At 40.1% G+C, this 27,752-nt stretch overlaps 1 protein-coding gene across 1 annotated transcript; it reads right to left on the reverse strand.

Annotated features, from left to right (window-relative positions):
• Positions 1-788: 788 nt before the first annotated feature.
• On the reverse strand, positions 789-12,601 carry LOC143808209 (uncharacterized). Its single transcript, XM_077290632.1, has 3 exons — positions 12,465-12,601; positions 9,804-10,368; positions 789-6,543 (listed from the first exon to the last, which is right to left on the reverse strand). The coding sequence occupies exons 2-3, from the start codon at positions 10,363-10,365 to the stop codon at positions 5,654-5,656; spliced, it is 1,452 nt and encodes a 483-aa protein (XP_077146747.1). The 5' UTR covers positions 10,366-10,368; positions 12,465-12,601; the 3' UTR covers positions 789-5,653.
• Positions 12,602-27,752: the final 15,151 nt, after the last annotated feature.

Raw genomic sequence — 27,752 nt, forward strand, 5'->3', positions numbered from 1 at the left:
TGGTGTCAAACACAACGATACACGGCGATCGGACGACCAAATAAAGTTCTGGACTTTATTCAGCGACCAGCGACATCACAGCAGGATCCTGATCGCTGGTGCGTGTCAAACTAAACGATATCGCTAGTGAGGACGCTGCAACGTCACGGATCGCTAGCGATGTCGTTTAGTGTGACGGTACCTTTAGGGTACTGTCACACAGTGGCACTTTTGTCGCTACGACGGCACGATCCGTGATGTTCCAGCGATATCCATACGATATCGCAGTGTCTGACATGCAGCAGCGATCAGGGACCCTGCTGAGAATCGTACGTCGTAGCAGATCGTTTGAAACTTTATTTCGTCGCTGGATCTCCCGCTGTCATCGCTGGATCGTTGTGTGTGACAGCGATCCAGCGATGCGTTCGCTTGTAACCAGGGTAAACATCGGGTTACTAAGCGCAGGGCCGCGCTTAGTAACCCGATGTTTACCGTGGTTACCAGCGTAAAAGTAAAAAAAAAAAAAACGTACATACTCACATTCAGGTGTCCGTCAGGTCCCTTGCAGTCTGCTTCCCGCTCTGACTGACTGCCGGCCGGAAAGTAAGAGCAGAGCACAGCGGTGACGTCACCGCTGTGATCTGCTTTCACTTTACGGCCAGCAGTCAGTCAGAGCGGGAAGCAGACGGCAAGGGACCTGAAGGACACCGGAATGTGAGTATGTACGGTTTGTTTTTTTTTACTTTTACGCTGGTAACCAGGGTAAACATCGGGTTACTAAGCGCGGCCCTGCGCTTAGTAACCCGATGTTTACCCTGGTTACCCGGGACCTCGGCATCGTTGGTCGCTGGAGAGCGGTCTGTGTGACAGCTCTCCAGCGACCACACAACGACTTTCCAACGATCACGGCCAGGTCGTATCGCTGGTCGTGATCGTTGGAAAGTTGCAGAGTGTGACAGTACCCTAAGATATACTGAATGGACAAAAGTATTGGGACTCCTCTAATAGAGGCTTATTCTCAAAATCACCATGTTGTCTTACAATAATGTGCACATATATTTATTAATTTTGTGCTCATGTAACCCATTTTTTAAATATCCCTAATTTTTCACATTTCAGCCCTCTAAGGATGATTCTCCCAGCTTTATTAACCCTACAGTTGCCATTGGAACCATTATCCTGTAGTTTCAGGGGCCCTGGGCAACCATGAGCAGCACAGTCTCTTTCCCAGCATAACAGAACATAAAAAGGGAGGGATTGTTCTTCATTATAGAGTTGGAGCTCATGCCATGGCAGCATTGTGCATGTAACTAAGAAACGATGTACTGCAAGATACAGTTCAGCATATAGGGGCTGAGAGGAGAGATATATTGTAGGAGGGGGTTGAAAGGAGAAATGTACTGCAAGATACGGCTCAGTATATAGGGGTGAGAGATATTATAGGGGGGGCTGAAAGGAGAAATGTACTGTAAGATACGGCTCAGTATATAAGGGCTGAGAGGAGAGATATATTATAGGGGGGGCTGAAAGGAGAAATATGCTGTAAGATACGGCTCAGTATATAGGGGCTGAGAGGAGAGATATAATGTAGGAGGGGGCTGAAAGGAGAAATGTACTGTAAGATACAGCTCAGTATATAGGGGTGAGAGGAGAGATTTATTGTAGGAGGGGGCTGAAAGGAGAAATGTACTGTAAGATACGGCTCAGTATATAGGGGCTGAGAGGAGAGATATTATAGGAGGGGGCTGAAAGGAGAAATGTACTGTAAGATACAGCTCATTATATAGGGGCTGAGAGGAGAGATATATTGTAATGCTAGATGGGGTTTTTAAATAGAGAGACTTAGAGGAAGATATATTCCTGTATGGGCTGTATACAGGTGCTTACAAGAGAGATATACATGAAGATTGGGCTATGGATGTAAGTAGCTGTGTACTGGAGGGTAGGGTATATACATGCGGCTGAGAGGAGGATATACTGCAGGGGGGCTATGTACAGGACAGGGGCTAAGATTAATTGCGACAAAGCTGTTTTAGCTACAAAAGGGAAGACCAACTCCTTATTAATGCTTATGGATTTAGAACGGGATGTAATAAAAGACCATGTAGGTGTAACATGTAGGTGTCCTAATGTTGCAAAAAGTGTCTCAAACGTTTGCCCTTATAGTGTATGTGAGCTATTTGCATGGTTGTTTACATAGGAGAGTTCATTTATTCATCTCAAAGCTCCACTTTAGTGTATGTTTTTCAGCACTGGTGTGGTGCTTTGAATCTAAGGTCCCTGCCTGTATCTTATACTTACCCTCTACTGTCTGCACCTTTTAAAGGCGCCACTCCAGTCTCATAGCGCCATCTTGTGATCACAACGTTTGACTGACAAGAAGTCAGAAGTAACAGTGACAAGAGAGCTAGAACAAGGCTCTCCTAGACTTACGTTGAAAAGTAACCTCCTACTCGCTCCAGCAAGCGATCCGGTAAATCACAACCTGCTGAACACTGATGGATCGGCACAAATAGGAGGTGATGAACGCGGCAGGTAAGTATAAGACCAGGGTAAGGGCCCTTAGATTAGAAGCACCACTCCATCACAGCAATGAAAGAAAAACTGGAGTGGTGCTTTATCTGGATATAAACAAAAATCCCAAGTGACAATGCAAGGCTAGTATTAGTTCATATATGAGAAAGTTTTGACAAAAATTACATTTTGCCCAACATTTTTCTGCAAAACAATTTCACCCTTTGTATTTTTTTAAATATAATAAGCATGTTGTGAATTTGCAAATCTATACTGATTTTTCCACAAAAATTTCAAACCCAAAGTCCTTTGTTGAAGATTTTCAGAGCAGAATACGCCATGGTCAAAATTCAACTTAAAGTGGTTGTCAACCCATGAGGAAATTTTTTGCAAGCATTGTAGCCTGCCAAAACCTAGCAGTGGGTAATGTACACATTGTTAGGATTTTGCTACTTCTGCAGGTTCCAATGGTCTTCACTTGACCACAGGTAATCAGTTTGCTTAGTTGCAGTCACATGCCAACTAGAGTCTCAGTTCTTACTCTCAATACAACACTGAGTGAAGCAGCTGAGACCTCAGCCATGTAAATTGCCTGAGCTCACAAGGTGACGACCAAAGGAACTGACAAGCAGAGACTGATGCTAATGGTGTCAACTTGCAGATAATTTCCTCAGGGATGAACAACCCCTTTATTAAGTTATTATTCTGTTTGTCAGGTCATTTAGATGTAGCTAGTCTCAAAGAGGTTTTCTGAGCTGAACATAAACTTCTGCAGTCACAATATCTGTCTGCAGATTACCAAATCTTGACAGTGTGTCATATGCTCACCGTTAGGATTCCGCTCTGTTATCAGCTCGAGTGGTCGTCACTTTACTGCAAGTATGTAACTTGCAGACATACAGTCAAGTGATGTCTAACAAATTTTCCAGCTTTGAAGGTACTATTGAGTGAAGTGGATGAGAAGCAAGTCTGCACCTTACCCAAGTAAGCAAATCACATACTTTAAGTCACTTAACCCCTTTCTGCCAGCTGACAGAATAGTACGTCAGCTGGCAGAACCCCCGCTTTGAGGTGGGCTCCGGCGGTGAGCCCACCTCAAAGCCGCAACATGTCAACTGTTTTGTACAGCTGACATGTGCGCGCAATGAGCGCGAGCGGAATCGAGATCCGCCTGCGCCCATTAACTAGTTAAATGCCGCTGTCAAACGCTGACAGCGGCATTTAACTAGCGCTCCCGGCCGCGCGGCCGGAAGTGCTCGCACCGCTGACCCCCGTCACATGATCGTCACATTGCCATAACAAGCAGAGGTCTCCTTGAGACCTCTATGGTTGTTGATGGCCGATTGCTTTGAGCGCCACCCTGTGGTCGGCGTTCAAAGCAACCCTGCATTTCTGCTACATAGAGGTGATCTGTGCTTCACCTCTATGTAGCAGAGGCGATGGTGTAGTGCATGCTTCTAGCCTCCTATGGAGGCTATTGAAGCATGCCAAAAAAAAATTTAAAAAGTGTTTAAAAATATAAAAAAAATAAAAAATATGTAAAAGTTCAAATCACCCCCCTTTCGCCCCAATCAAAATAAAACAATAAAAAACCAAAAACCTACACATATTTGGTATCGCCGCATTCAGAATCGCCCGATCTATCAATAAAAACAAAGGATTAACCTGATCACTAAATGGCATAGCAAGAAAAAAATCAAAACGCCAAAATTAAGTTTTTTTGGTCGCCGCAATATTGCATTAAAATGAAATAACAGGCGATCAAAAGAACATATCTGCACCAAAATGGTATTCTTTTAAACACCAGCTTGGCCCGCAAAAAATAAGCCCTCACCCGACCCCAGATCATGAAAATTGGAGACGCTACAGGCATCGGAAAATGGCGCCATTTTTTTTTTTACCAAACTTTGGATTTTTTTTTACCACTTAGATAAAAGAGAACCTAGACATGTTTGATGTCTATGAACTCGTAATGACCTGAAAAATCATAATGGCAGGTCAGTTTTAGCATTTAGTGAACCTAGCAAAAAAGCCAAACAAAAAACTAGTGTGAGATTGCACTTTTTTTGCAATTTCACCGCACTTGGAATTTTTTTCCTGTTTTCTAGTACACGACAGGCTAAAACCAATGATGTCGTTGAAAAGTGCAACTTTTCCCACAAAAAACAAGCCCTCATATGGCCATACTGACGGAAAAATAAAAAAGTTATGGCTCTGAGAATGAGGGGAGCGAAAAACAAGAATGAAAAAACGAAAAAAGCTCCGGGGGTGAAGGGGTTAATAAGTAGTGATGAGGGAACATGCTTGGATAACATGATATCCGAGCATGGTCGGGTGGTAACTGAGTATCTTGGGTGTGCTCGGATAATATGTTTGAGTCCCTGTAGGTGCAAGATTTCATGGCTCTTAGACCATCTCAACACATGCGGTGATTGCTTAACAGCCACAAAAGATGCAGCCGCAGTGACTCAAACATATTATCCGAGGACGCCCAAGATGCTCAGATAACATGTTATCCGAGCACATTCGCTCTTCACTATTGACGACTTCTAAAGCTTGAAACAGAGGGGAGTCATGACAGTGCGCACAGAGTGACTGCAGAAATTTATGTTCAGCTTGGAAAAAAACAGTCACTTTTACAATATGCATGAGCATTATATGGTTATCATAGCTAAAGCTTTAACATCTTTCCATTTCAATAACTAAGCTGGATAGAAATCTGCTCAAATGTACAGTATTAGTAACTTTTTCACACTTTGTGTTTTATGTATAAATTCACAGCCTTAACTGTATTAGCAGTTTTAATTGCCTAGTCACAGGTTTATATTACAGTATGCCTATATTTATAAACTTTAATCATATAATTATGTCAGTTTTGCATTTTGAGTATCAATATTTAACATAATTATACTGAAAATTGCATAAACGAACTGGTGCATTGGGCTAGTTTTACGCAATTTCATGCTCAGATTCTGGGAAAAGTAACCATGACTTGTGTGATTATGACAGGGTCAAGCTGACCCATAAGAATTCATAAAATGACAGGCTGGGCAATGTTTTTCATTTCTTTACTCTTCAGAAGTGGTGAAATGCATTCCATTATTTAATGATTCAAATGTAACATGCCGAAGCACAGCATTCATTCTCTTAAATTATAGCCCTAATCTTCTAGAGAATACAGTATAAATCCTGTGAAGAGCGAGTCAGATTCATCAGAAATCAATTTATTTTGGACACTAGTTAAAACCTGAAGCCAAATCTCATCATCTTCTCTAAGATGAAGCAGAACTGATCCGGAGGTTTGACAAACATTAAGCTCGCTTTGCCTGGCTTGTGTCTGTGTAACAATCCTACCATTGTGCACCAAGCCAATCTTAAGAGATGAACGTGATAAACTTATATGATACGTGAAAAAGTAGACACCTTCAATGTTGGCTGTGAATATACCTGAGTCTACACTATACGGTTTATTTTCATTAATGAAAACCTTATCAAATCTTATTGGCTGTCCAGCTGAAAAAACATTTCTTTGTCCTCGGACACCCACAGAAAATGCAATGTTCTCATGGTCAGACTGAGCGCCTTTCTGTCCTTTATCTCCTTTCCTTCCTGGTATTCCTGCAGGTCCATGGAAGCCTGTTGGTCCCATAGGTCCCAGCATTCCTCGATCACCTTTTGGGCCAGTAGGGCCTCTAGGTCCCAGAGCTCCTTGTAGTCCAATGTCTCCTGGAACTCCAGGTACTCCATCTATACCATTTAATCCCTTTTCACCAGGATCTCCCTTAGATCCCTTATCACCATTTATTCCATTACTACCAGGTTCACCTTTGGCACCTTGAAATCCTATGGCACCATAATTACCCAGACCTCCCTGTTCTCCTATTCCACCTTTTTCACAAAGAGCACAACTGGTTCCTGGTTCACCTTTTGGTCCAATGTCCCCTTTATCACCTTTTATCCCAGTTTCTCCTTTGGAACCCGCCAGGCCTTTTTTTCCCTTTACACCTTCCAATCCTTGAGGTCCTCTTTTCCCAACTTTCCCAGGTTCGCCTAAAGGATGTGAAAATATGTTATTAGTACCAGCATAATTGAAAAAGATTTCTGTGGAGGAGAATATTAACATTAGAAATTAGTACAATGATTTCCAATCTGTAATCCTCCATTTGCTGCACAACTCCCAGCATGCTCTAATAGTCTGTATATGTCAGGACATGCGGGAAGTTATAGTTTTGCAACAGAATTTAATAAAATAAAATGGAAAGTAAAATAAAAAGTGTATATACTTAGATTACAGATGGTTTCTAAAACCATGTATACATATTATTGTATCTGATTACAAAACATGAAGATGATCAAAATAAATTTGCGCACACTGCGAGAGTTTGAACAGAACCAGAAACTGTATACAATAAAATGGTAGTGCAATGATATGATTCTAAATCCAAAAGAACAACTTGCAATAGTATCAATGAAATTTATATGCAGTTGCCCAACCTAATGACAATACATATAGATATAAATACCCACGAATATGAAGTAAAAAACATATATTATAGTAACCACCCACCAGTGTTGATAGATGAAACCAAATAATGAGATTGTATCCAGGAATGGCAACCTGTGCAGGGAAATAGCTGGACTTATTTGCATAGAATGCTAGTCACTGGAAGATCGGAGTCTGATTAGTCGAGAAGTATATATATGATTCCCACTTATAGAAAAGTCTCCACGATAAGATGGGAAGCTTATAATTCTCGTTTTCTAGAACATGCATGAAAAAAGTAAAAAATGCTGTGAAAGAACTACGATACGTGAAGCAGCCCCGGCCGGTGGCAATGCTTCAATACCAGAAGACAGAGCTGCGTGCTGCAGACGGGTTAAGCCTAGTCATAAATCTGCTGTGTGCACGCAGCCTGTTATCTTAAGTTGGAGCTCACGTGTTAAGGAGAAGAGACGATGTTCCTTCTTCGGTGCTGAAGATCTCCGGCGTCCTGTAGTTATGACTCCTAAGCCTGGTCACTTGCTTCCTCACAGTGATTACAAAACATGTCTCAAAAAAAAATAAATTAATTGCACTAGTATTTCAACATGGTTTTAATGTTATATCTGTAATATGTACTTAATCACGTAAGGAGAACCTTTCACCTGTGTAAGCATGCTAAATTGTCCACATCATGAATTAATGGCTTCTTCTGCAGATATATTAGCTTGTGAATCTTAGGTTATAATAATATATAATATAATAGTTCAACTGCGTGTTACCAAAGATTTAACTCTAGGAGCTTGTACTTTTTAACCTGCATGAGACAGACCAATCACAAACAGGCAGCATCATACAGGGGAGAAAAAAACACACCTTTCTTTCCTCATTGACCTTTGCAGGTACTGTGCAGAGATACAAAAGAGCCGAGTTATGTATCTTTACAAACACATCCAGATCTTATCTCGCAGCAGTCAATGTGGGAAAAGTCAGAATTGACAGCACTGTGTGATGAAACCTTGGAAGGATTTCTAATGGTACATAACTCCACATCTACTGTGTAGAGATATAGCAGAGCGGAGTTATGTATCATTACAAACATTTCCAGATCTAATCTCACAGTGCTGTCAGCTCTCACCCTCCCTCAAAGCTGACTGCAGTGAAATGAGATCTGGAAGTGTTTTTAGCTATACATAACTCAGCTCTGGTGTGTCTGCTGTGTCTCATAGTAGCTACAGCTATCAGGGAGGACAGAAGGGTGTGTTCTTTCTCCCCTGCATGACGCTATCTGCTCATGATAGATCAGCCTCTTGCAGGGGAAGAAGTATACGAGTGACAAAACTTTCCTAACACCCAGTTGAATTATAGCATAAATTAAAACCTAAACATTTCAAGCTAATATTTCTTCAACAGAAAGGAATAATGAAAACTATGTTTTACTTAGCCCTGTAACAACTGGTGAAAGATCCTTTTTTAGGGCTCTCTTACATGAGCGTATAACATGGACGAGACCTATCCTATGTTTAAAAAATGCAGAATTTTGTATAAAAAAATTGTTTTGCTTCCCAATATTCTGAAATCTGTAACTTTTTTTTATTTTACCTTCAATGGAGCTGTGAAAGAGTTGTTTTTTCCAGCATGAGCTAAAGTTTTTATTGTTATATCTCCCCAATAGTATGCCCTAAGGTAATTCAGTGTGACCTAATGTATGAGTAACGAAGCCAAACTGGATAGCTATGTCTACATTAGGGAAGATGCAGATTCTCCAGTCACTTACTTACTTTTCGCGTGTCCTTGTAAGGAACACATATTTTATGCTGCTTCAGCAGGAGATATATGAGAAGAGAGGGTCATATCAGGTAGACATAATGAAGAGCAATATCACTGGGGAGTTGACTTAGTCGGCACTATTAGTACTGTATGATGTACTATGGTGCATGTGCTGCTCTTTTTGAATTAATGCATACACGAAGCATCAGCAAACTGCAACTAAGAAATACATGAACTACACTAACATTATAAATGCTAAATATGTACGGTACTTAGCATTTTTTGATCAAAGAAAGCAAAAGTCATCCAACCATGTCAAGGTGTACCTTTTAATATGGAAGGCCCCTAGGCACTAAATGTCCTATCTCAACATGTGCCAAACCAGTGGGACACGAAAAGGAAACCAGGTAAGGTTGCTGAGCCCTGAAGGGGGCCACAACCGCCGATATGTACTACAAAAAAAGAGAAAAAAAGGCCTGCACACCTTTAGTATTAAATTTAGATGGGTGGATAAGTGTAATGAGCCCTTGAAAGGGCGACACGTCCCTAAAAGGGAACCAAAATTCATAGCATTTTAATGACAATAAATATTACATTTTTGTATTTTTAGGACAATAGTCCCCCTGTGTTTTTTGTGGATGTAGCAGTCCTATGTATAATTTAACTCTTTCAAACTGCAGCATTGAATCAACATCTTACCTTTACCAGTTCTAAAAATATAAAATTATCCAACAACTTATTACAATCCACAGATAACTCAAGGAGCTACACGAAATCACAATCTCAGCTTTCCCACATTTGTGAAACAAAATTCTCCTGTATCAGTATTGTACATTCAATGCGTTATCTAAAAAAAAGCCATACGGCTCAGTTTAAGGTTTCTAATTTTAATGTCAGTAATGTAAATACACGGACACTAGCCCTTTTATCCATTTTCTAGATGTCCCTCTGACATATAACCTACAGAAAATTCCCATGTGATCAAATGACTGTAACATACTGCTTATGTCTCATAGACTATTGAGGCATGATACATGAAGCCATTAACAGGTAACATTACCTGGATCCCCTGTGTCACCTCTATCTCCCTTTTGTCCTGCAGGTCCGGGGATATTACAGAAGCACTCTTTTCCTTCTGTACTGTTTTCCATTGGTATATCCAAGACAGAATCTAGCTGTTCATCAAATGGATAGGCTTTGTTAGTGTCTAGTAATGGGATTAAGGTGCTATTGTCCACAGTCTCTTTGGAAGCACTACCTTCTGCAGGAGCAGTATTGGCCATGTTGAATACATCCAAAGTAATTGGTTGCTTGGGATCAATACTGGTAGATAGTTCTGGAAGTCTAGTATTGTCCTCCCTTCCATCTGTCACATTGCTTAAAGCAGGGGTCACAGTTGACGTTACAGCACCCTGGGAATTTTGAGTCCCTCCACCTGTGACTGGATCAGTTTCAACATTTTCAAGGTCTAGATCAAGAGGGACAGTAAACGTCTGTTTGGGCTCTTCAACTTCAGTACCATTCAGGAATTCCATTGTAAAGATTGGGTTAGTTGTAAGGCTCAATATGGCAAAGGTGCGGGGAGTCCATAGTAATACTTGTAGTGCTACGAACAGCATCATATCCTCAGGAAGAGATAAAGAAGAGTAATTGCAACATTTTCATTCTTATGTGATGATAGGTTTAATAGATGCAAAATTTTATAGAACATAATTTACCCAACAGTAAATCATTTTATTAAACAAACGCAGATTAAGATATTTGACATAGTAGAGGGTGATGTCCTATTTGGCTACTTACTTAGATATTTAAAGACTTTTATTTTCTTACAATTAAGTTTTTACCTTTTTTGTGTATTTTTTAGTTGGGTTTGAAGATCTAGGAACATATGGCCAAAATATTATGGGAGGATCCTATCATATCTCAAGACATTCGGACAGTAAGGCATATTGTACTGGGCAGGTGAAGGAACCTGTCCGGACGATTTTACTAATAGAGTTAGTGGTATGGGGGTATATGTGGCAGAAAAATACTAAAAAGATACCTTTCTTTTAGTAATTTAAAGTGTCAACATTGTGAAATCAAGCCTTAGAATTAGCCTGGAAGTACAATGACCGGCCCCCAATGTAATTCTAGGCTAATTTGCACGTGGCTTCAAAGATTTCTCAGCACTTCCACATTGGATTACTAAAAGACAGGTGTAATTTGTATTGTTATTCTCTGTTCTATACCATTAATAGTAACATTGTCCTGACGGCTTCCTGGCCATAAGGCTCGGAATATCATCCTAATCTCTTTAAGAAAATTAGGTTAAAATAAACAAATTTTAAGTATCCGATCAGTGATTTCAGATCTAATTGGGGGCTTCCCATATTCAAGTTAACCAACATGGTGTATAGCTGCAAAGAAGGTTATTAACTCTGGAGTAAACAGCATGTTTGTACCTAGATAGCCCTTTTTTCTAGAAATTTGTAATGTAATGTAGCCAAGTATATGATACAGGCTATGATGATGACCCTCACTTGTCATGATTTCTATATTGGTAAATTACATGGACAAAGTTGTACCTTGTTTCTGTCCACAATCCAAAATTCAATACAATATTGGTAGCACATCCCTTGACAGGCTGCAGTACACACCACAACCACCAGGTGGCCATAAATAGCATAAACATCTCGACAAAATAATGCAAAATAATTTTTATTTCTTAGCTGTTAATCTCAAACCACATATGTCAAGCTAAGAAAAAAAGTAAGGAAGAAAGAATAGGTGACTGGGGGGCCCAGGGGATCAGTGGTTAGCACTGTGGCTTTTCAGGGCTGTAGTCCTGGTTTCAAATCAAGAACAAAAAAAGAGGCAAAGAGTTTGTATGTTCTTCCCATGTTTGCGTGGGTTTCCGTTCACAATGTAAAGGCATACTGATAGGGAATTTAGATTGTGAGCTCCAGTGGAGACAGTGATGATAATATCTATAAAGTGTTGGGGAATATGATGGTGCTTAAAAATTCAATAATATTTTAGGAGTCCCAGCATTGCATTTCTTCATGGAGCAAACCCTTTAAGTTCCAGCATTATCTTTTATCAAGTAAGCTATATTTATTGTACTACGCCTTTAAAGAAAGCCCATGCGCTGTAAATAAATAACCATTCTAAAGGCATAGTAAGTAATATAGCATAAAATACCAGTGACAAGTCCGGTGATGAATTAAAGAAAAATATTGTAACTGAATGCAAAATTAATGCAAAAAACAATCAATACCATAAACTTCCATTCCACCTAGCTTGACAATTCCTGAGGACCTACTGATTTATCACAAAGCTGAGGAATCACCTATTTTATCATTTGATATGATTTCCAGCAGCAGACATTGTGGCTCCCATTGATAAAAGTCATTCTGGACAAGAGACAGAATAAACTGACCACAGCAGAACAGAAAGAGCCAAAAGTCTGAGTGATCAGCAACAAGCTCAAAATCCTTCCTACAAAATATAGATGAGGACTCAAAGGAGACAAATAAGTGCATATAACATGCTGGAAACTCACAGCTCCGGAAATCAAATTAATGCATAACACTGAATAGAAAAAAATAAGAAAGGTCATTTTGTAAAAATGATTCTTCTGTATATTTCTGAGAATTATGTTTTCTATTGCTATTTATTGACATTTTTCTAGCTATTTGCTAGCAATATTCAGCCCCCATGCAAATATTATTTTCCTTACCTGTAAGAAAGTAAGAAATTGTTTGACCTTCTAAAGCGACACTCTTGTTAGTAGAATTGCACATTGGATTGAGTGGCATTAAATAATGGATGATGAACAAAGGCCATTTGTAGTCAGCGACGAAACCGTGGCCCTTTACCTGCCTCATATAAATAAGTATAATCATAATACTTAACAAGACTTCTGATGTAAGGACCTAGAGGTCCTAATGTAACCCATCTACTGTTCCCTCATCTGTAATTACAATTGTTATTACGGAACTATTAATACTCTTCCATTAGTAGAGAAATGCTCTCTGTTACACTGAAAGGAAAGCGTGCAATTTTCCAGGAACTTGTACAAGTGATCTGCGAGCTATCAATTATAGAACCATATTAAATGACTGTATACTTGCTGACATTTTGGATTCTGAATACTGTACATTTAAAATACAATTGTTTTGGGGGTGTAAATAATATAGATTTGTCTATTTACAGATATGTGAACGGTTACCATAAGCAGCGTTTGCAAATATTAACAAAAGAAGTTTTAACTTTGTGGGTTGGGTTATAATGTGACATATAAGCATTAATATCTGAAAATTCTGGACATGTCTGACACTATTTCTGGGCAAGTTCTTCAATGGTATGAAAAAACTGCAAAGAATTCCACCAGCAGTAGTAGGTATGTTTGGTGATGGTTTTCAGAGGAGGCCCAAGTCAAGATTGTACAGTGCATTGAAAAAGTGTTCATATCCCTGTGAACTTTTCCACATTACACTCACAAACTTTAATGTATTTTATTGGGATTTTACATGGCATACCAACATGAAGTAGCAAGTATTTTTTAAGTGATACATGATTTTCCAAATATTTTAGAAATATAAATGAGAAAACTTTGTATTCAGCCCCCTGTAGTCTTTAAAAATATAAATGAGAAAACTTAATATTCAGCCCCCTGTAGTCTAATACCTCAAAATAAAATCCAGAGTTACCAATTGCCTCCATAAGTCAAAAAATTAGTAAATTGAGTCCACTTTTATGTAATTTAGTCTCAGTATAGCTACAGCTATTCTGTGAAGACATCAGAGGTTTGTTTGAGAACATTAGGAAATCAATAGCATTATAAAAACCAAAGAACAAGGCAGACAGGTCAGGGATAAAGTTGTGGAAAGGAGTAAAGCCCAAGCTCTGAACATCTCACGGAGCATTGTTCAATCAATCATTCAAAAATGGAAGGTGAATAGAGCAACTGCAAACCTCCCAAAACATGGCTGTCCACCTAGACTTCCAAAGCAGCACAAGTACTAACTAGAGAAGCAGTCAAGAGGCCAATGGTCACTCTGGGGGGATTGCAGAGATCCACAGCTCAAGGGGGAGAATCTGTCCACAGGGTAACCATTAGTCGAATACTACACAAATCTGGCCTTTATGGAGGTGGAAAGCCATTTTTGAAAGCAAGCCTTAAGAAGTCCTGATTGCAGCTAGCTTGTGGAATAAGGTGCTCTCATCAGATGAGATCAAAGTAGAGCTTTTTGAGCTATATGTACAAAGCTATATGTGGTGGAAAACTAACACTGCACACCACCCTGAAAATATCATTCCCACCTTCAAACATGGCATCATGCTTTGAGGATGCTTTTTTTAACAGGAATAGGGAAGCTGGTCAGAGTTAATGGAAAGCTAAATGGAACTAAATACAGGGCAATCCTGGAGGAAAACGTGTTCCAGGCTGTAAAAGAAACTGTGGTGTAGGTTTACCTTCCATGAAGACAACATTCCTAATCATAACACCAAACCTACAATGGAATGGTTTCTATCACAGTATATTCATGAAGTTAAATGGTCCAAAGTCCAGATGTAAATCTCATTGAGATTCTGTGGTAAGACTTGAAAATTACTGTCCACAGATGCTCACCATCCAATATCGCTGAGCTAGAGCTAGTTCACAAAGAAGAATGGACAAAGTTTTCATTCTCTAGATGTGAAAAGCTGGTAGAAAGTAGCGTAGCTATCGGGGGCAGAGGGGGAGGCAGAGGGGGCAGCATGCCGATATAGTTACATTCTGCGGCAGAACAGGGAGAATCGATCTCCCTGATCTGCCACCCAGCCACTATGGGGCCCCTGAGCAGGTGGGGGGTCCGATGCCAGTGTGGGCCCACCAGCCCATGATCACAAGATCAACTGTATTGGCTGGATGCCGATACAGCTGACCACATTGATGAGAGAAGGAGCACTACGCTCCCTCTCCCATCATCCCCCTCTCAGCGTCTGACATGACCGACGCCGACACTGACAGGGGGCCGCGATGACATCACTACTCAGAACCTGTGGTCTGGAAATGTGTGGGTGCTCAGAGCAGCGGAGGAACCAGGAGGAAAGGTGAGTATTGTATTTATTTTTTATGGGGCTACATTATACTATAGAGTCTGTCTATGGGGAGTATATTAAACTATAAACTATACAAAATCTGCTTATGGGGATTGCATTATACTATATGGAGGCTATTTAGGGGGGCATCATACAGTGTGGAAATTACAGTGTTGGAGCTATCAAACAGTTTGGGGGATACTAAGGTACTAAAGGGTCATTATATATACAGTGAGGGGCATTAAACTGTGTATATGAGAGCATCACACAGTGTACAGGGGAGCTGTACAGGGGGAGATTCAGGACATTATTAAATGTAAAGTGGGCACTTATTGTTATAGGGGAACTTAGGTTACTGTGACTGTCAAAGGGGCACACAGGGCAATATTACTTTCTAGGGGACAAAATGTGGGCTCTGTTTTCTAGGGCACTTGTACCCGGCATTACTATATTCTAGAGGGTTATTTTCAAATTTAGAGGGCACAGAACCACACAGCAGGGGCAGTAATAGGGACACATTCGGCAGCAGCGGCTCAGTATTGGGGTATCAGCAGGATGAGGAGTTTGTGCAGGTTGGGAACAGTCCCATTGGTGACAGTGCTGAAAATATGAGAAGTGAAATATGTCTTTGTTGTATTCTCTGCAGCCGAGTCCTGGCTGGAAGAAGTAGTCATGTCAGTCTGAGCCAGATGGAAAAGACAGAAAAAGTGACGATTCCATCAAAAAGAAAGTCAGCGGAAAGTCACCATCTGTAACTGTGCTGTGATCTCTTAAATGTTCTGTAGTGCTGGTATCTACCACTGACCATATGGCAGTAATATCAATATTGGTCTTTATATAGAGATTATCTTCAGTAATAGTGCGGTCATCTGCTGAGGTTCTCCTCCAGCATTAGGGCGCATCACTGAGTTGTAATCAAGGTTACCTGGTTAGGGGCCCACTCAGAAGTTTCACCTTCCCCCACCCGAATCAAAATCCTAGCTACACCTCTGCTGGTAGAGACATATCCCAAAAGGTTTGTAGCAGAAATTGCATGTTATGCCTCCTGGAAATGTATGAATGAATGGATAGCTGGTTTGTACCACTCCCCTTGTCAATTGGGTTTGTCCATACACAGGCTAACACTGGGAGCAATGATTGGACAATGTTAGGCCACATTCATATTTCAGTATTTTATCAGTATTTTACACTTGTATTTGTAAGCCAAAATCAGGAGTGGAACAACTAGATGAAGAGTATAATAGAAATATTTGCATCACTTCTGCATTTTTGACCCACTCCTGATTTTTGCTTACAAATATTGTATATATAATATACTGTCATGTGAACATGGCCTTAGGCAGCCATCATACTAGCAGTATTTGGTCAGTATTTTACATCTGTATTTGTAAGCCAAAACCAGGAGTGGAGCAATTAGAGAAAGAGTATAATAGAAACATATGCTCCACTTCTACATTTATCCCCCACTCCTGGTTTTGGCTTACAAATACTGATGTAAAATACTGACCAAATACTGCTAGTGTGACGGCAGCCTTAGACTGTGTAAAGATACATCCCCAAATAGTGACACCGTTTTTATTCAATACATTTCTTGGAGGTATAAAAGACGAATAGCAAATTGTAAAGTTCTTTCTAAAGTTCTAAGAAAAGAATTATGTACTAAAACAGATTTGCCAAAAGCGTAGACAGATCCACTTTAACTGCTTATGCGTATGTTTTAGTGAATTAACTAATAAGTCATTCATTCTGCAACAGTCTCCAAGTATCAAGATACTCAATATACAAAGTCTCCATTTGTTAAGTTCTTTGTAATATGAGATCTAGTTATAAAAAGTAATTCACTTGTCCATGCCCTCATTTATTCTTTTATCCATTGGGTCCTTAATTATAGTTTACCAAAGTCTTTGACTCAACTTGAAACAAAGTTGATACATTGTACTAGCAGTCCTTGGAGACAGTAAAAGCAACTACAAAGTAACCCTCCTGCACAAATACAGACTGTTAAGCACAAGAATATTGGTTTCAAGGGATATCCGAAAGCTGAGCATGTTATTGATTATAATATGTCACCGAGAGGTCTTTAGAACACGTTTGAAATGAGTCAAAGTGCTTGCAGAGACTGAAAGTTATTTAACAATTGTAAAAGAATATTTAATTTCAACTTTGGTTAATAATATATATCAAGGAGCATAACTTGAAACTCTTACACCCTAATGCAAGAAGACTTCCTAGCTTGCCTAATAACTATACAGTACTGGTGTGATAATTATATCAAAGAGTGACTGATGAACACTTTAGAATCCAGGTCAAAAGTGGTACTCCAACATCTGCAGCACTATAGTTAAAGGGTTGTCCACTAGTTGGCCAACCACTTTAAACCCCCATGTTTCCCCTCCCCAGTAAAATAATGCCTCCTATGCAGGCACCGTTCCAACTGTGCCAGCACTGGCCCTTCTGGGGGTCACATGACATTGTTATATTATGTGATCCCTGTGGTCAGTCAACGGTGGCTTCACTTTCCTTTCCTAGGAACAAAATTGGAGGAAATGAGAGCTGCAGCTGCCCTCTCACTACTTCCAATGTTGTTGTCTGATTTGTTTGAAGAAGGGGAGAGTAAAGCCAGTAATGATTGGCCACAGGGACTGTGTGACATATAGCCAGTGCAGACACCACTGGAATGGCACCAACATCGAAGTTGAGTATAAATGTTATTATTTTACCTTGGGGAAACATAGGGATTCAGAAGGGCGTTGACTGAGTAGTGGCCAAGCCCTTTAAGCCTTTGTACGCAGATTAAATAAAGGGATTGTACCATGTTTTTCTTTCAGCAAGGCACTGTTCCATAGCTTCCCAGATTCTTGGTTGTCGAGTGATGCACTCCTGATGATTGACAGTTCATACCAGCGATTTGATTCAGCCCCTGGCCAGAACTGTGCTTTCTTTGATGCTGCAAGCATAGGCCACTTTGCAGCATCAGAGGAGTACAGGGTCACTGCTATAGAACTTACTAGGACTTGCAAATGTTCCACTGCTTGCCTAGGAGAACAGCCACCAGTGACAGAAAATGTAAAAGTGTCCAGTCAACTACTTAAGGATTAAGCACTTTGTAGGTTAATAACTAGTGATGAGCGAATATAGTCTTTATTTGAAATTTCCCGAGCACGCTCGGGTGTCCTCCGAGTATTTTTTAATGATCGGAAATTTAGTTTTCATTGCCACAGCTGAATGATTTACATCTGTTAGCCAGCTTGATTACATGTGGGGATTCCCTAGCAACCAGGCAACCCCCACATGTACTTATGCTGGCTAACAGATGTAAATCATTCAGCTGCGGCAATGAAAACTAAATTTCCAAGCACTAAAAAATACTCAGAGGACCCCGAGCGTGCTCGAGAAATCTTGAGTAACGAGTATATTCGCTCATCACTATTAACCCCTTTCTGACCTCGGACAGGATAGTACGTCCGAGGTCAGAAGCCCCGCTTTGATGCGGGCTCCGGCGGTGAGCCCGCATCAAAGCCTGGACATGTCAGCTGTTTTGAACTGCTGACATGTGCCCGCAATAGCGGCGGGTGAATATCGTGATTCACCCGCCGCTATTATCTAGTTAAATGCCACTGTCAAACGCAGACAGCGGCATTTAACTACCGCTTCCAGCCGGGCGGCCAGAAATGCGCGCATCGCTGACCCCCGTCACATGATTGGGGATCAGCGATGCTTCTGCATTGTAACCATAGAAGTCCTTGAGACCTCTATGGTTACTGATCCCCGCTAGCTGTGAGCGCCCCCCTGTGGTCGGCGCTCATAGCACACCTGCATTTCTGCTGCATAGCGGCGATCTGATGATCGCTGCTATGTAGCAGGGCCGATCGCGTTGTGCCAGCTTCTAGCCTCCCATGGAGGCTATTGAAGCATGGCAAAAGTTTTAAAAAAGTAAAAAAATGTAAAAAAAATAAAAAAATATAAAAGTTTAAATCACCCCCCTTTCGCCCCATTCAAAATAAAACAATTTAAAAAAAATCAAACCTACACATATTTGGTATCGCCATGTTCAGAATCACCCAATCTATCAATAAAAAAAAGCATTAACCTGATCGCTAAACGGCGTAGCGAGAAAAACATTTGAAACGCCAGAATTATGTTTTTTTGGTCGCCGCGACATTGCATTAAACTGCAATAACGGGCGATCAAAAAAACGTATCTGCACAAAAGTTAAGCCCTCCCAACCACAGATCATGAAAAATGGAGACGCTACGGGTATCGGAAAATGGCACAATTTTTTGTTGGGTTTTTTTAGCAAAGTTTTGAATTTTTTTTTTTCACCACACTTGGAATTTTTTTCCTGTTTTCTAGTACACGACATGGTAAAACCAATCATGTTGTTCAAAAGTACAACTCGTCCCGCAAAAAATAAGCCCTCACATGGCCATATTGATGGAAAAATAAAAAAGTTATGGCTCTGGGAAGGAGGGGAGCGAAAAACGAACACGGAAAAACGGAAAATTCCAAGGTCATGAAGGGGTTAATAACCAGACCTTATTTTTTAAATCTGACCAGTGTCACTTTATGAGATAATAAGTCTGAAACATTCGAACAGATCCCAGTGATTCTGAGAACACTTTTTGTGACATATTGTTCATGATAGTGTTAACATTTGTTCAATATGACTTGCATTCATTTAAGAAAATATCGGAAATTTGGTGAAAATGTTGAAAATTTCACAATTTTCTAAATTTTTATTCTTATGCCCTAAAACCAGAAAGTTATGTCACACAATATAATTAATAAATAACATTTTCTACATGTCTAGTTTACATCAGCACAATTTTTAACATGTTTTTTTTTTTTTTTGCTAGGAAGTTACAAGGGTTAAAATTTGATAAGCAATTTGTAATTTTTCTAACAAAATTTACAAAACCATTTTTTAGGGACCACATCACATTTGAAGTGACTTTGGGGGGTCTTATATGGCAGAAAATACTTAAAAGTGAGACCATTAAAAAAAACTGCACCCCTCAAAGTGCTTAAAACCACATTCAGTTTATTAACCTTTAACATGCTTCACAGGAATTAATACAATGGGGAAGAAAAACAATAACATTTTACTTTTTTTCACGAAAATTTTACTTTAGCCCATCATTTTTTATTTTCACAAGGGGAACGAGAGAAATTGAAACTCAAAATTTGTTGTGCAAGTGCTCCTTAGTATGCCTGTACCCCATATGTGGGGAAAACTACTGTTTGGGGTTCATGGCAGCGCTTGGAAGGGAAGGAACAACGGTTTTGACTGTATGAACGCAAAAATGGCTGGAAAAGAGAGCGGATGCCATGTTGCATTTCGAGAGCCCCCGATGTGCCTAAAAAGTGGAAACCTCCCAGAAGTGACCCCATTTTGGAACCTAGACCCCTCAAGGAATGTATTTAGATGTGTGGTGAGCACCTTGTACCCCCAAGTACTTCAATTTTATAATGTAGAGATGTGAAAATAAAAAAAAATCAAATCTTTCCTACAAGAATATTCTTTTAGCACCAATTCACTACACTACATGTCCACGTTCTAAAAAAGATAGATATGGTACAGACTAAGTGCTCGCCAGTGTTTCCTACCACCAGAGGGCACCATTTAGTCATGTAGTATTATTATGCCAGCACATCACACTTCTGCCTCCCTGCAAAAGCTCTGGAACATTCAGTTTATACAATGTGCATTAATAGACTGAGTAGAGTCAAATTAACAAGAAATTACTTACTAATTAAGATGCGAAATTATGCTATTAAATTTAGAAAATAATTTGATGATTGCAGATAATTAAAACTATTAAAATTAGTGCTTCTATAATAAAAACCTTACCTGCAAAAAAGATCAGGAGATGTAAAATGTAACAGATTTTCTAACAATATCCAGTTGCTTAATGATGTATCCGGAATACAAATGATAAATGATCCTAATTACAAGGCTTTGCATCTGCCATACGCTGCCGCTCGGGGTGTAATTATTTCGCCTATTTAGAATCACAAGGGTTACTGTTTGCTGGACAGGACTTCAAAGAATAGAGTCAACATAGTGCTAACATTGCACCTCTTCCTCCATAATGGCTGGTCTCACAGGCGGGATTGATAAGACTGAGTAGGATAAAAAGAAACCTTACTTAATGACAGTGTGAAAATGGCACAGATATATCATGAGACAGAGCAACCAAGCTGACATTAACTGTGAGCAGTGAAACGCAAGCTGCGCTGGCAAGAGCTCATTTGTACTGGGTTCTTATATATGGATTTCTTGTCATATCGGAGACTCCTGCAAACTTAGATCTGCTGAAAAAGAACATGGAACTTTTTATTAAATTCACACAGAAATCTGTAACAGAAGCTTCTTGTCTGCGGCATTACCTTCTCATTTCCTACCCTGAGGTTTGGAGGAAGTAGCATTATTTTATCATATGTTATTCACATGTAGAGCGCCATACAATAAATGGTGCTATAATAATAAGCAATAATAATAATACTAATAATATCTTATCTCCCTTCTCAGCTAGTATATGCCATCATTTATAGCCGCTTTTTCACTACATGTACATGCTAAACCCGCCAAATCATGATAAAGTGGCTGAAGATCTGAAAAAAGGAATTTCTTATTTATTATGTAGAAATATTGTCTTCTAAACACTATTTGCTAAATTACACTATAACCAAGGAGGCGTTAGCAGAGACTCTTCTCTGGGGGTATGTAGTTTTTCCCCTGCTTGGCTTTGCCCAATCATAAGCCGGAGGTATCATGCAGGAGAAAAAGGAAAACGCCTCAGAAGGTCAGAACCATCTTCCTCTGTGTGACACAACAAGACTCATTACTAACCAGGTCATACAGATTTACCTGAGCAGTATATCATTCAAATATTGCTCTGCACCTATCCCATCTGGCGATAGTTCTCCTGTACCTGGGATAGATGCAAAGATCTGCATGTGACAAGCAATGCTCACACACTACACATCTAATCTCACTGGATGCAAGTGCTGTGAGAGGAGAGCTGCAGTGTGTGAGCATTGCATGTCACATACACTGTTTTGCACCTATTCATGGGCAGCACGGTGGCTCAGTGGTTAGCACTGTAGCCTTGCAGCGCTGGAGTCCTGGGTTGAAATCCCACCATTGACAATATCTGCAAGGAGTTTGTATGTTCTCCCCATGTTTGTGTGGGTTTCCTCCGGGTTCTCCAGTTTCCTTCTACACTCCAAAGCCATACTGATAGGAAATCTCGATTGTGAGCATCAATGGGGAAATTGTAGATGATGTCTGGAAAAGTGCAGGCACCTGACTAGATTGTACAATAGCAATGGGTAGGGCATTGGCCCAGACAGACAGGCCCTCTGGACTCAGTAAATAAGTACACAGTTCTAAATATGAAGAGGGGTAGCGCAGGCAGAAAAAGGTAGCAGCAACTTGCCATGTAGCAGCAGCCTCGTGCAATCTTTGGTTGTGTAACACGTCATCGCCCCCCAGCCTAATAGATTGCTTGTTATTCTGAGAACTCTATGTTAATCATAGTGCAACTTTTTACTGTTTACTTCTTTCTGTTTCCCTGCACAATTATGTAATTTTGCCTGTAAAACAGCTATTTCTCTGCAAGACTAAGTGATTGTGCGATCAAGTAGGAAAACAGTAAAAAGACCAAAGCAGGACAAGGCGACTGCAGTTTAAAGCCACAGCATGTCCGCTATGTGAGTGAATGCAGCCTTATTGGATTAGTGCTCCCTGTCAATGCAGGAGTAGACCGATAGGGTATGTGCACACGTTGCGGATTTTCCTGCGGATCCGCAGTGGATTGGCTGCTGCAGATTCATAGCAGTTTTAAATGAGTTTACAGTACCATGTAAATCTATGGATAACAAAATCCACAGTGCACATGCTGCGGAAAAAACTGCGCAGAAACACTATGTTGTTTATTCCGCAGCATGTCAATTCTTTGTGGGGATTCCGCAGCGGTTTACACCTGCTCCATAATAGGAATCCGCAGGTGTAAAACCGCAGATGGAATACGCACAAAAACTGTGGAAAAACCGCGATAAATCAGCAGTAATTTCGCAGCAAATCCGCAGTGCGGAGTGGATTTACCAAAATCAATGTGGAAAAAGCTGCACACCTTTCCGGAACGTGTGCACATAGCCATAGGAGGTCTTCTGCTCAATGTATACAATGAGGAATGTAAGGTCAGCAAACTTTTTGCATCATTTACTTTATTCTTTTGGCTTGAACATTTTATGTGAAAAAAGAGGTCTACTTTAAATGTAAGATGAATCAATACAAACTAAAGGTTAATATACAATGTTTCCTCATATTAAAACTACCAACTTTTTATAATCAATACCCCGCTGAATAAAATTCTCACTTAAATTTGACTGTTAAATTGTTCTATTGAATTGTACCAAGACAGAAAGTAAAGGATGGAACAAGCAGTCCTGTTTATAAATCTTCCACATTTCCTAACATGTCAAAGCATTCTTCCTTAGGAGTAAAGGAAGGTCAGAGCTGCAATGTCAGCTCAGTGTTTTATACAGAATATATTGCAGTGAAGCCAAAAGGTTTCTATAGTTGTAAAACATAAAACTACAGGAGCAGGGATAGTTCACAAATTCATAGTATAGTCCAGGAGCCAATAGACAGAATTTCCTGGTCTCTCATACAGTATAACAAACAGTGAAAAACAGATCCATTATGATAAATTCTTTTACTATCCTAGACCATGTTGTTATTATTTATCAAGGTATTGTCCTGGATAGATGATAACTTATTGCTTGGTAGTGGTCCGTCCACTGGGACCCACAGCGATTGGCAGAAGGAGGTCCTTGTATCCCTATTAGAATAAAGTGCCACTCGTTCCCTATAAAGCAGCCCCTTAGAGAATGTATGGAGCAGTGGTTGGGCATGTGATAAAAGTGTCCCACTGGGGATTGCAAATATCTCATTCTGTCAATCATATGGGTCTTAGCCTATCACAGTCCTCTTGGGGCAGATTGTCTCCAAGGATAACTAATTAGTCATTGAACTTCAGCAAGCCGTATCTTTCTCCTCATGACATCAGCTGTCAGGGAACAGTTGGGAGGTCCCCATACACCCTAGACTGTCTGCCGATCCCGCCGATATCGGTAAGTTTGGCTGACTTTAGTCTTATGTGAATGGGGATCGTAAAGTGCCTGATTCATCACAGCTTTTACACCTATGTTCAAATTCATGAGGACCGTCGGCATTCACAAATCTTATTGCAGCAGGGACTGGCTCGTCATCAATCAGTAGCATCTGACTCCATCTCCTCATCAAGACCGATATGAACAACACCAGTCTTGATGTATCAGGCACTTCATTTGTATTTTTATGACCTAGAACTGCAAAAATATAGTAAGCAACACAAGCTGGAGAAGTTGAGTTCTGGAAAAAAAAAACCTGTACATCACATAAATAGAATAGCTAAAATTGTGTTGAAATCCGTTTCTTTCTAAGTAACAGAACAAACTTTAAAAGCAGAATCATAAAAACCATTATCTATCCCAGTTCAATTCTGTATTACTGGCATCGTGTAGAATTGTAAGTATCGTGATCTCAGCCTCGGTATAAAAAATGACCTACAGTATATACCTAAGTAGACATGACAAGATGCGTGCCACTAAATCCATCTGATAACTGTAGGACCTTCCCGTCACTTTGTCTCTATTTGTTGTGGCACATGCAGAATAATTGGAACCACTTCAAACACTTGAGAATATTGGCGCCGGGCGCCCTCTATCCTGCCACAATTGAGAACATTGGCACCAAGCACCCTCTATACTGCCAACCTCCTCATTTTAATCTAAACATTTGCATTAACATTAGGATGTTCCACTAAGGCAATTTGTGTATCTATTGCTGCAGCAAAACAGCATGGTGTCAGAATAATTAGCACTTGCCATACTTACAAAATTTGTTTACTGCGTGGACATACTGAAAACAGCCAGATCAGAGAGGTATTGTAGGACTCCTCTACTGTTTTCATCTAGTCTGGGAAGAAGGTTTCCGCAGTAATTAAAAACATTCATCTCAAAATGTTCCACAGCAGAAAAAAAAGAAAGCAGACTAATAACCAGAAAAATGTTCTTTCTAAAATCGTCCATTTACCTAGTTAAAGTCAGTGCACTATGGAGAAATGATTGCTTTCTACCAGTCAATCATCAATAACAATAGAGGAATTATGGCTAAAAACAAATACTCTTATCCAGCTTTGTAGGATAACACTGCTATATGCAAATGTTGTGCATGATCATTACTTTTGAACATACAGAAAATGATCTCATTTTATGATCATGAAGCTAATTTTTCATGCAGTTTGCAAATTGCAATTTTGAAGTAATAAAAGTGACAAACACACTTGTCAAAGAATAAATTACATTGTGTTATTTTATTTTTATTTTTTTTTATGACTCTGTCATCTTTTTTTTCCAGGCAATCTATTTCCGTTCTGAACTTATCACAACCAACTACAAGTTTATTATGAGTTCAACTTAAAAAAAAAAGTTGAACTTACATAAGTACTCCAAGTCTTAAAACTATTTTAAGAAATATATACATTTTATTCACATCGTATTTTATATGCATATATTGTCATGCAGTGGTAGCACCCTATGCAGTGATGAGGCAGTGACCCAGCAAAATTCAAAACAAACGTCTCTTTAATGTTCAACTCACAGCAATACACAGTACACAATATCCTCCGGATCGCAACTGGGAACCATATTCTCCAGTTTGCAGCCTATAAACACACCCGTCCACCTTCTGAGACCAGTTGCCATGGGCAACTACACCGTTGTGTACACTGTGAGTACCAGGCCTTTCAGTTGCCTTGACTGTTTGGCTCCGATTGCCTGTGTTGCCTCACACAGATGGAGCTCTGCAGAGCCTTTTGTTCTGTACTCCTCCAAACACCAGACTGACACCAACTCTGACCCTGACACACCCAAACCCTTTACTGCAGGGTTTTTAAATGTAACCTGTGGCCTCCGGCACATGGAAAACCAGGCCAGGAAGGAAACGGACTGCACCACTACCATCCTGTAAGTCCGTTTCAAAAATAAAAGCCAAGAAGATTTTCTTAAATCTGCCCTGGACAAATAGCTTGTCCAAGACTAACAAATACTTTTTTTTTTCCGCATTGCAATCACAGCTATGCCTGTGACTGCAATGCGTTCCCATGGCCTCAATGTGCCTCGGTGCGAATCCTGGGGGGAAAACTCAGTGACCCCTGCATGTGACACCGGTCACTGCCTCACTATATATATATATATACTAGCTGTACTACCCGGCTTCGCCCGGGTTAATGACTGCTGTTAGCAAAATAGAATGTGTTAACAAAAATGTATTCTGCACACAAAAACCACAAAACAAATAGATAGAAATGTAATTATTAAAAGGCAAAAACTAAGCTAATAGAAGCATTTCTTAACATATATTAACTTTGTTATACTGAGAATGTCTTTGTTGCCTATATTAACCAATCAGAGCTCAGATTAATTAACTGTAGCAAAATAGAAGCTGAGCTGTGATTGGTTGCTATTGGCAGCCTGATAAATCCCCAGCCAACAGGAAGCCCTCCCCCCTGGCAGTATATATTAGCTCACACATACACATAATAGACAGGTCATGTGACTGACAGCTGCCATATTTCCTATATGGTACAATTGTTGCTCTTGTAGTTTGTCTGCTTATTAATCAGATTTTTATTTTTGAAGGATAATACCAGACTTGTGTGTGTTTTAGGGCGAGTTTCGTGTGTCAAGTTGTGTGTGTTGAGTTGCGTGTGGCGACATGCGTGTAGCGACTTTTGTGAGATGAGTTTTGTGTGGTGACATGCGTGTAGCAACTTTTTGTGTGTCGAGTTGCATGTGACAGGTTAGTGTAGCAAGTTGTGTGCAGCAAGATTTGTGCATGGCGAGTTTTGCACGTGGCGAGTTTTATGTGTGGTGCGTTTTGAGTATGTGCAAGTTTTGTGTGAGGCAACTTTTGCATGTGGTGCAACTTTTGTACATTTTTCTGTGTGTGCAAGTTTTGCATGAGGTGAGTTTTCCATGAGGTGAGTTTTGCACGTGTGGCGAGTTTTGCGTGAGCCTAGTTTTGCATATGGCGAGTTTTGCATGTAGCGAGTTTTGCGCGTGGCGAGTTTTGAGTGGTGACTTTTGTGTTTCGACTTTTATGTGGCGAGGTTGGTGTGTGTGTGGTGAAATGTGTGCTGAGGGTGGTATATGTGTTCAAGCACGTGGTAGTGTGTGGCGCATTTTGTGTGTGTGTTCATATCCCCGTGTGTGGTGAGTATCACATGTCGGGGCCCCACCTTAGCAACTGTACGGTATATACTCTTTGGCGCCATCGCTCTCATTCTTTAAGTCCCCATTGTTCACATCTGGCAGCTGTCAATTTTCCTCCAACACTTTTCCCTTCACTTTTTCCCCATTATGTAGATAGGGGCAAAATTGTTTGGTGAATTGGAACGCTCGGGGTTAAAATTTCACCTCACAACATAGCCTATGACGCTCTCGGGGTCCAGACGTGTGACTGTGCAAAATTTTGTGGCTGTAGCTGCGACGGAGCAGATGCCAATCCCGGACATACACACATACATACATACACACATTTAGCTTTATATATTAAATATACCTGTATGTAATCTCCTGCATATAGTATATACCTGTGTGTCATCTCACCTATATATAGTATATATCTGTGTTCATCTCCTCCTGTATATAGTATATACCTGTATGTCATCTCCTCCTATACATAGCATATACCTGTATGTCATCTCCTCCTGTATATACTATATACCTGTAGGTAATCTGCTCCTGTATATAGTATATACCTGTGTGTCATCTCCTCCTGTATATAGTATATACCTGAATGTCATCTCCTCCTGTATGTAGTATGTAC

The sequence above is a fragment of the Ranitomeya variabilis genome, chromosome 2 (assembly GCF_051348905.1).
Source record: "Ranitomeya variabilis isolate aRanVar5 chromosome 2, aRanVar5.hap1, whole genome shotgun sequence".
NCBI classification, from domain to species: Eukaryota; Metazoa; Chordata; class Amphibia; order Anura; family Dendrobatidae; genus Ranitomeya; species Ranitomeya variabilis.